Source organism: Paramisgurnus dabryanus, chromosome 14, assembly GCF_030506205.2.
Source record: "Paramisgurnus dabryanus chromosome 14, PD_genome_1.1, whole genome shotgun sequence".
NCBI lineage: Eukaryota > Metazoa > Chordata > Actinopteri > Cypriniformes > Cobitidae > Paramisgurnus > Paramisgurnus dabryanus.
In genome coordinates, this window is record NC_133350.1 from 2,193,024 (window position 1) to 2,203,757 (window position 10,734).

Consider the following 10,734-nt stretch of genomic DNA (forward strand, 5'->3'; position numbering starts at 1 on the left):
GTCAGTCTTTCTATCATAAAAAGATAATGAAGCCGGGTTATAATGTGACGTCATTCTGGACGCGCTGGAAGTGTCACCGGAGTGTCGGAGTGTTGAGCTGTCAATCAAAGTGAAAGTGCGCTGCTGTGACTCTATATAAACACACAACAGACACTCACATCACAGACACACAAACATCTGAACATCAGTTACAACTGACAAAAACAAAACATCGCTAATATGGGCATTTTCTTCTCCTCAGTTTTATCTCGTCTGTTTAAGAATAAAGAGGTTCGATTGCTTATGAGTAAATATCTCTTTTCGCAGTTGTGCTGTTGTGCATTTGATTCCTTTCATTGTAATCTTTCGTTATTTGACCTATTTATCATTAGATTTTTTTGAAGTTGTGAATGTTGTATTTGTATTATAAAGTGAATGTAAATCTTTCTTCTGTACTGTAAGTGGGTCTGGATGCAGCAGGAAAGACCACAGTCCTCTACAAACTCAAAGTTGGTGAAGTTGTCACAACCATTCCAACTATTGGTAAGAACCTCTAGACATAGCGGCAGTAATACTGTATATCAACTAAAGTGCATCTATAGACTTGTGGCCTGTATGAAATCTCTCTAGGTTTTAATGTGGAGACAGTTGTGTATAAAAACATCTCCTTCACTGTTTGGGATGTTGCCGGTCAATCTGTAATGCGAGGTCTCTGGAGACATTACTTATCAAACACTGAGGTAACAGAGAGGAACATACAACAACATGACACAATCTCAGTATCTTGTGTCTTTGCATGACTTACATAATTCACATAGCTCTGCAGTAAACATATATATATGTGTGTTTGTGTGTGTGTGTAATTCAGGGTTTGATCTTTGTGGTGAACAGCAGTGATCTTGAGAGAATTGAGACAGCAGCAGCAGAACTCAATATGATGGTAAGTCAGATATGAACTCTGCATTACTCTTTGGGATGAACTAGGAGTAAAAAACAGCCTGGATTTTTCTGTCAAATACACTGTAAAAATGCTTTGCTGCCTCAAAATTTTAAGTTGAATTAACTCGAATTTACAAGTCATGTCAACTTAGTATTATTTAAGTAGTTGTAACGGACCACCATTCGTCAAACTAATGATTTATGACCCCCTTGACAGGTCGTGTTCTGACAGGTCGTGTTTTATGACCCCTTGACAGATGGCGTTTTATGACCCCTTGACAGATGGTGTTTTGGCAGATCGGGTTTTATGACCCTTGACAGATGGTGTTTTGACAGTTTTGTGTTTTATGACCCCTTGACAGATGGTGTTTTGACAGTTTGTGTTTTATGACTCCCTTGACAGATGGTGTTTTGACAGGTCGTGTTTTATGACCCTTGATAGATGGTGTTTTGACAGTTTGTGTTTTATGACTCCCTTGACAGATGGTGTTTTGACAGATCGTGTTTTATGACCCTTGATAGATGGTGTTTTGACAGTTTGTGTTTTATGACTCCCTTGACAGATGGTGTTTTGACAGGTCGTGTTCTGACAGGTCGTGTTTTATGACCCCTTGACAGATGGCGTTTTATGACCCCTTGACAGATGGTGTTTTGACAGATCGTGTTTTATGACCCTTGATAGATGGTGTTTTGACAGTTTTGTGTTTTATGACCCCTTGACAGATGGTGTCTTGACAGATCGTGTTTTATGACCCTTGACAGATGGTGTTTTGACAGATCGTGTTTTATGACCCTTGACAGATGTTGTCTTGACAGATCGTGTTTTATGACCCTTGACAGATGGTGTTTTGACAGATCGTGTTTTATGACCCTTGACAGATGGTGTTTTGACAGTTTTGTGTTTTATGACCCCTTGACAGATGTTGTCTTGACAGATCGTGTTTTATGACCCTTGACAGATGGTGTTTTGACAGATCGTGTTTTATGACCCTTGACAGATGGTGTTTTGACAGTTTGTGTTTTATGACACCCTTGACAGATGGCTTCTTGACAGGTCGTGTTTTATGACCCCTTGACAGATGGTGTTTTGACAGTTTGTGTTTTATGACACCCTTGACAGATGGTGTTTTGACAGTTTGTGTTTTATGACCCCCTTGACAGATGGTGTTTTGACAGTTTGTGTTTTATGACACCCTTGACAGATGGTGTCTTGACAGGTCGTGTTTTATGACCCCTTGACAAAAAGTCATGTGTTTTATGACCCCTAAATAAAATTTTAAACGGTTCATGAGGTCCGTGAATCTTTTCATGACCTGCTCTATAGTTTCACGCATATTAAAGATCACTCTCCAGCGGTGCCTGACAAAACGCCGGGTGAGCGTTCATATCTGCCATTTTAAAATAAACTTAATAAATGTAATTCTGTCCACTATGGCAAAATAGGAGTTTATTTTAGATTTAGGGGATTCTTTAACCAAGTCTCTGATTAAGACATGTGTAAACGTGCACCGATGGTGACAGAGAACTTATATCTGACGTTAATAAACTTTTAAATGTTTTTAAGACGTCTTCATCCCATTTTAGGGGTTTATTTTTAATTAAAGGCTTCTTAAGACGTGTGAATATGTGTATATGTGTATATACAAAGAGTCTTATATTGTCTGCTCTGACAAAAATAAAGTATTATTTTAGATTTTAGGTGAATTGACTGCGTCTATCTTATAAATACAACTTGATAATACGGTTGTTTTGTCAAGAGACTTCTTTAAAGTCACACAAGAATAAAATATTTTAGTTGTAACTGGTTAAACTTAAATCTGCTATTATCTATTTAACTATAAGCTATATTTTTCTGATCAGCCTCAAACAGAAGCTGCTCTGTGAGCGTCTGGGTGTTTGAGATAATTCACAGCAGGGGGGCTGATTGTAAACTAGTGTCTTTTAAAACCGCTGTGGTAATGTGTAATATGGTCACTCTGTCAAAATAAAGCATTTGCTTGTAACAAATTATTTAATGAAATACTCAGCATGGGTATAGCAATGAACTGTGTCAAAACCACCGGGGGCCGCCAATAACACATTCTTTAGACTAAAGGCTATTTATTTTAAACTAAATAAAAGTTGAATCTTTTCAGGCATAGTATTCTGATCACACCATTAGATCGCGCTCCGGCGTTTACAATAGAGAACATACGCGGATGCGTGTTCATATCTACCGTTAAGAAACTTTTAAACGATTAAAAACATTTTCATATCATCTTCTGGGTTTTGTTTTAAAGTAATGACATCTTAAAACCAACTGTGAATATGTGTTTATTACACAATAAATGTAATTCTGTCCGCTCTGACAAAATAAGGGTTAATTTTAGATTTAGGGAATTCTTTAATCAAGTCTCTGATTAAAACACATGAATGCGCGAACCACCGTTGCCAGAGAACGTACGCTGATGCGCTCTTATGGCGTTAAGAACCTTTTAAACGTTTTAAGACATTTCAGCCCCTCTACTGGTTTGAATTCATTAATGTCATCTAATATCCAAGTGTGTACATGTGTATTTACGATAAATGTAACACGGTACGCATTGTCAAAATAAAAGATTTCTTGAACATGTTATTCCAGTGTGTGTTTCTAGTCTTGCGAGTGCTCGTCATATTTATTGATGTGAAAAAAAAGCTTGTTGTTTTGTGCGGTCGGGTTCTGGACGGACAGTTTTTATGAGTCTCTCCTCACCATACGTTATCACCCCAGCGGCCCTAGTGTGTCTGAACAGTGGTGGTGTTCAGCGGACCGTACTGTTTCTAAAACTCTGTGTTGGTAAAATAAGTGTAATTCAGACCCCATTGACAATAACTAAAAGGTTTATTTTAGATTTTAGGTAGAGCACCAGAGCCTATTTTAGGGGAGACACTGCAGGATCTAAAAGTTTGTAACAGTACAAAATTATTTAATGAAATATTCAGTAAGTTTATATTTAAGCAATGAATTGTACCAAAACCACCGTAGGTCGACAATTCTTTAGACTAAAGCCTATTTATTTTAAACTAAATAAAAGCTGATTCGCTTCACGAGATCTGTGAAGCTTTTCAAGCAGAGGGTTCTGTTCAAGCCATTAAAGATCGGGGCTCCGGCGTTTACAATAGAGAACATACGCGGATGCGTGCACATATAGGCCATTAAGAAACTTTTAAACGATTAAAGACATTTTCATCTCATATTCTGGGTCTGTTTTAATCTAATGACACCTTAAAACCAACTGTGAATATGTGTTTATTACACAATAAATGTAATACTGAGAGTTCTGGCTATATAACAGTTATTTTAGGCATATCATTATCCCATACTCATAAGATAATGATTAAAGCATGTTATTGCATAGAGCAATAAACACATACACTCACATATCTATGGTTTTAAAAACAAAACTTTTTAATGTTTAAGACATTTTGACCCCATTTCCTGGTTTTGTATCCGCTGTGGATCCCAGCCTCTATGTGTTTATTATACAACAAATGCAATTCTGTCAGCATTTCTAGTTTTAGAACGCCTCTGATTTGAACATGCGGGTTTTTAAAATGAAACGGCCATGTGACTTTTATAACAAAAGCTATTCGATCTTAATTTTTTGTAACATCAAACGTTCTTATACACAATCTATAATTAAACATCTAGGTGTGTATGAGTAAGTTTATATCTAATGTCACATGAGCAGCACCGAGTCGCGCTTGTGTCTGTGTGTGTGTGTGTGTGTGTGTGTGTGTGTGTGTGTGTGTGTGTGCATCCAGTCTGTTTATGTGTGTGCGTGTTTATTGCTCTATGCAATAACATGTTTTAATCATTATCTTATGAGTATGGGATAATGATATGCCTAAAATAACTTTTATATAGCCAGAGCGCTCAGAATTACATTTATTGTGTAATAAACACATATTCACAGTTGGTTTTAAGGTGTCATTAGATTAAAACAGACCCAGAATATAAGATGAAAATGTCTTTAATCGTTTAAAAGTTTCTTAATGGCCTATATGTGCACGCAACCGCGTATGTTCTATTGTGAACGTCGGAGCCCCGATCTTTAATGGCTTGAACAGAACCCTCTGCTTGAAAAGCTTCACAGATCTCGTGAAGCGAATCAGCTTTTATTTAGTTTAAAATAAATAGGCTTTAGTCTAAAGAATTGTCGACCTACGGTGGTTTTGGTACAATTCATTGCTTAAATATAAACTTACTGAATATTTCATTAAATAATTTTGTACTGTTACAAACTTTTAGATCCTGCAGTGTCTCCCCTAAAATAGGCTCTGGTGCTCTACCTAAAATCTAAAATAAACCTTTTAGTTATTGTCAATGGGGTCTGAATTACACTTATTTTACCAACACAGAGTTTTAGAAACAGTACGGTCCACTGAACACCACCACTGTTCAGACACACTAGGGCCGCTGGGGTGATAACGTATGGTGAGGAGAGACTCATAAAAACTGTCCGTCCAGAACCCGACCGCACAAAACAACAAGCTTTTTTTTTCACATCAATAAATATGACGAGCACTCGCAAGACTAGAAACACACACTGGAATAACATGTTCAAGAAATATTTTTTTTTGGCAATGCGTACCGTGTTACATTTATCGTAAATACACATGTACACACTTGGATATTAGATGACATTAATGAATTCAAACCAGTAGAGGGGCTGAAATGTCTTAAAACGTTTAAAAGGTTCTTAACGCCATAAGAGCGCATCAGCGTACGTTCTTTGGCAACGGTGGTTCGCGCATTCATGTGTTTTAATCAGAGACTTGATTAAAGAATTCCCTAAATCTAAAATTAACCCTTATTTTGTCAGAGCGGACAGAATTACATTTATTGTGTAATAAACACATATTCACAGTTGGTTTTAAGATGTCATTACTTTAAAACAAAACCCAGAAGATGATATGAAAATGTTTTTAATCGTTTAAAAGTTTCTTAACGGTAGATATGAACACGCATCCACGTATGTTCTCTATTGTAAACGCCGGAGCGCGATCTAATGGTGTGATCAGAATACTATGCCTGAAAAGATTCAACTTTTATTTAGTTTAAAATAAATAGCCTTTAGTCTAAAGAATGTGTTATTGGCGGCCTCCGGTGGTTTTGACACAGTTCATTGCTATACCCATGCTGAGTATTTCATTAAATAATTTGTGACAAGCAAATGCTTTATTTTGACAGAGTGACCATATTACACATTACCACAGCGGTTTTAAAAGACACTAGTTTACAATCAGCCCCCCTGCTGTGAATTATCTCAAACACCCAGACGCTCACAGAGCAGCTTCTGTTTGAGGCTGATCAGAAAAATATAGCTTATAGTTAAATAGATAATAGCAGATTTAAGTTTAACCAGTTACAACTAAAATATTTTATTCTTGTGTGACTTTAAAGAAGTCTCTTGACAAAACAACCGTATTATCAAGTTGTATTTATAAGATAGACGCAGTCAATTCACCTAAAATCTAAAATAATACTTTATTTTTGTCAGAGCAGACAATATAAGACTCTTTGTATAATATACACATATTCACACGTCTTAAGAAGCCTTTAATTAAAAATAAACCCCTAAAATGGGATGAAGACGTCTTAAAAACATTTAAAAGTTTATTAACGTCAGAAATAAGTTCTCTGTCACCATCGGTGCACGTATACACATGTCTTAATCAGAGACTTGGTTAAAGAATCCCCTAAATCTAAAATAAACTCCTATTTTGCCATAGTGGACAGAATTACATTTATTAAGTTTATTTTAAAATGGCAGATATGAACGCTCACCCGGCGCTTTGTCAGGCACCGCTGGAGAGTGATCTTTAATATGCGTGAAACTATAGAGCAGGTCATGAAAAGATTCACGGACCTCATGAACCGTTTAAAATTTTATTTAGTTTAGACTTTCGTCTAAAGATTGTAGTATTGACGGCTCCGAAGGTTATGGCTTAGGTCATTGCTTAAACTATACACGTATACGGAATATTTAATTAAATAACTTGTGATGTTACAACCAAAAGTTTTAATCAGAGCCTTGTTCATGATTTGTCTAAATCTAAAATAAACATTTACTTTTTGTCACCGTAATGGTGAATTATTTTACCAACATTGAGTTTTAGAAATCTTTACTCGTTTACAACACGCACCCGCTGTGAGACACTCAGTGGTGAGACGTGCACGGGCTAGAAAGGAGGGAGGGATGGAGGGGGAGAGAGACACTGGCGGCACCTGTCAAACACGACCTGTCAAAACACCATCTGTCAAGGGAGTCATAAAACACAATCTGTCAAAACACCATCTGTCAAGGGGTCATAAAACACGACCTGTCAAGACACCATCTGTCAAGGGGTCATAAAACACGACCTGTCAAGACACCATCTGTCAAGGGTGTCATAAAACACAAACTGTCAAAACACCATCTGTCAAGGGGTCATAAAACACGACCTGTCAGAACACGTCCTGTCAAGGGGGTCATAAAACACAAACTGTCAAAACACCATCTGTCAAGGGGTCATAAAACACGACCTGTCAGAACACGTCCTGTCAAGGGGGTCATAAAACACAACCTGTCAAGACACCATCTGTCAAGGGGGTCATAAAACACAAACTGTCAAAACACCATCTGTCAAGGGGGTCATAAAACACAACCTGTCAAGACACCATCTGTCAAGGGGGTCATAAAACACAAACTGTCAAAACACCATCTGTCAAGGGTGTCATAAAACACAAACTGTCAAAACACCATCTGTCAAGGGGTCATAAAACACTAAACTGTCAAAACACCATTTGTCAAGGGTCATAAAACACGATCTGTCAAAACACCATCTGTCAAGGAGTCATAAAACGCCATCTGTCAAGGGGTCATAAAACACGACCTGTCAGAACACGACCTGTCAAGACACCATCTGTCAAGGGGGTCATAAAACACAACCTGTCAAGACACCATCTGTCAAGGGGGTCATAAAACACAAACTGTCAAAACACCATCTGTCAAGGGGGTCATAAAACACAACCTGTCAAGACACCATCTGTCAAGGGTGTCATAAAACACAAACTGTCAAAACACCATCTGTCAAGGGTGTCATAAAACACAAACTGTCAAAACACCATCTGTCAAGGGGTCATAAAACACTAAACTGTCAAAACACCATTTGTCAAGGGTCATAAAACACGATCTGTCAAAACACCATCTGTCAAGGGGTCATAAAACGCCATCTGTCAAGGGGTCATAAAACACAAACTGTCAAAACACCATCTGTCAAGGGGTCATAAAACGCCATCTGTCAAGGGGTCATAAAACGCCATCTGTCAAGGGGTCATAAAACACGACCTGTCAAGGGGTCATAAAACACGACCTGTCAGAACACGACCTGTCAAGGGGGTCATAAATCATTAGTTTGACGAATGGTGGTCCGTTACAACTACTTATTTATCTTGACAAGAGATGAGTTGCTACAACTTAAATGAATGACTTCTGTCAAGTATAACAACTAATCTCTAATCAAGATCAATAAAATTAAGTTGAAATGATTTAAAATCTGAGTTTATTTTAACAAAATTTAAGGCAGCAAATAATTTTTTTTTACAGTGTATGCCCCACCACAACTACACTAAACAGCCGCTACTCAGTATATTCAGGGCTTAATTTGTGCCGGATCCTGCCGGAACAGGATCCGGGACCTCTCTGGGTTTGACTCTCTGTGTTCCGGTACCTATTTGCATGGCTCCGCCACATCACATGGTATAAAAACAACAAAACACTATATATTATATTAATATTATTAAATTAAATTATATAATATAATATATATATAGATATATCATTAACATTTTAAGGACATTTCGCGTATTCGTTTATATTTTTCTTAAGTGGGATGCAGACGTGAAACTGCGTAATTGCGTAATTACGTCATCTACGCAACTCTGCTGACAAAATTAGTATAACCGCTAAAACGTCAAGGAATCGTGCGCCGTGAAAATGTCGAAAAGACAGTTAAATTTGTTATCATTTTTTAAAAGAAAAGAAGAAGATGATAGTAAGCGAACCAGGATTAAAACTACACACGAGGACGGCGGCGGTACCGAGCAGGTGCAGCATGCTACCGGCACTGGTCAGATTCAGAGGGAGAGGAGGACAGTGCTTGCAGCGGAGAAGTTGGGACATCTGGCGACAGGTAGTGCGCTAATTGGACCGAAGCTCAGCTTAATATTAAACAGTCCTGTTATCCCTGGCTGGCTGGCTTGTAATGGACAAATGTAGATTGGGCTGCACAACATGTAAAGCAGTGGGGATAGTTTTAGACAACTAGACAAGGTAAGCAAGCGTTTATCTATTAATATTATAGAAAGCTTTGTGTGTAGTTGTGAACTATATTCAGTAGCCTATATACGTGTTGCAAAATTAATTGCTGAGTGTGGGCTTTGTGTGTTTTGAAGATTAGTGTAGTACAGTACAGGGTCAGGGAGTATTTGAGCAAATACTGTAGCATGTTGTTTTCAGCACCGTTTTTTGCACATTCCGGGACCAGCACCTGCCTCGGCACCCCTCTGTTCTAATATGCGTTTTGCGTTCCGGCACCTATTGTTTTACAAATTAAGCACTGAGTATATTACAGCAGATCATCACGTTTATGGTAAATAACATTTATAAATACATTTATAAATTAAATTATAAATCAATAAATGTATTATTAAATGTTTCTTCACACAGGCCAAAAACATGCAGATTAGATGAATTGAAGATACCAAATTGCCCCTTGCCCAACCTCTGGATGAACTTTTACCTGGTTCTTTAACTAGCCATAGATGCTTTAATGGTGTAAATTAGAAAGAAAGAAAGAAAGAAAGAAAGAAAGAAAGAAAGAAAGAAAGAAAGAACGAAAGAAAGAAAGAAAGAAAGAAAGAAAGAAAGAAAGAAAGAAAGAAAGAAAGAAAGAAAGAAATGTACTATTGTATCACCTAAAATATTTAAAATCAATTTGTGTAAATATTTCCTCATCATTGTTTTCTGTATACATTATAACTTCCCAGCAATAATCTATATATCTATATATCTTCATAAATATACAGATGTCTATTTAATAAGTTTGTTGTATTTTTGTCAGCTGCAGGGGGATGAGATGTCGCTTTGCTTATACTTGCTAACAAGCAGGATTTACCCAAAGCCATGGCGAGTCATGAGCTGGCACAAAGATTGGGTTTATGTGCACTCACAGATAGACAGGTGACGGTCTTTATTTCATATATAACTAGAAGATGTTAGTTTTATATGTTTTATAGTGAAATGTACTAATAGCTGTATATGAAGTAACTCATGTCTCTGTGTTTGTCTCTCTCTCAGTGGTACGTTCAGCCAACCTGTGCAGTTAAAGGATCAGGTTTATATGAAGGACTGGATTGGCTTTCTGATAAGCTAACCAAAAGATAACCAATGTCAAAGTTTATTTTCTGCTGTTAGATAAATAAATGTGAAGACAATACATTATTGTTCAAAACAACACTTCTACTGTATAGTGTGCTATTATATTGTACACATTATCTTGCTAATTCACTATTGTGTTATGTTAATAAATATATTTTGTCATATTATATATTTGGCCTGATTTTGTAGGCCATGTATTATACTTAGAAAGAAAGTAAATATTTTTTTCTAAACAGCCTACCTGTAATAAAAAACAAAACAAATGATCTCTTGACTATTACTTTGATTCACTTTTATTTAGTAGTACAGAGGAGAATACTGAAACTCTATGAGAAATACAAAGGGTTTTAAAGGTATAGATATTGAATTACAC

The 10,734-nt window shown here is 36.9% G+C and overlaps 1 protein-coding gene across 1 annotated transcript; it reads left to right on the plus strand.

The window, feature by feature from the left end:
• Nucleotides 1-157: 157 nt before the first annotated feature.
• Nucleotides 158-10,309, plus strand: LOC135740803 (ADP-ribosylation factor 4-like). The gene is made up of 7 exons (XM_073811846.1): nt 158-286; nt 442-522; nt 610-719; nt 848-919; nt 2,779-2,798; nt 8,960-9,114; nt 10,281-10,309. The coding sequence occupies exons 1-7, from the start codon at nt 220-222 to the stop codon at nt 10,307-10,309; spliced, it is 534 nt and encodes a 177-aa protein (XP_073667947.1). The 5' UTR covers nt 158-219.
• The last annotated feature ends 425 nt before the right edge of the window (nt 10,310-10,734 follow it).

What these genes read in the sequence shown, in the direction of transcription:
- LOC135740803 (XM_073811846.1), top strand. Translation starts at nt 220, where the DNA reads ATGGGCATTTTCTTCTCCTCAGTTTTATCTCGTCTGTTTAAGAATAAA. An exon ending in AGAGGTTCGATTGCTTATGA is followed by an intron (nt 287 to 441) that starts GTAAATATCTCT and finishes CTGTACTGTAAG; the next exon opens with TGGGTCTGGATGCAGCAGGA. An exon ending in CCTCAAACAGAAGCTGCTCT is followed by an intron (nt 2,799 to 8,959) that starts GTGAGCGTCTGG and finishes ATTTTTTAAAAG; the next exon opens with AAAAGAAGAAGATGATAGTA.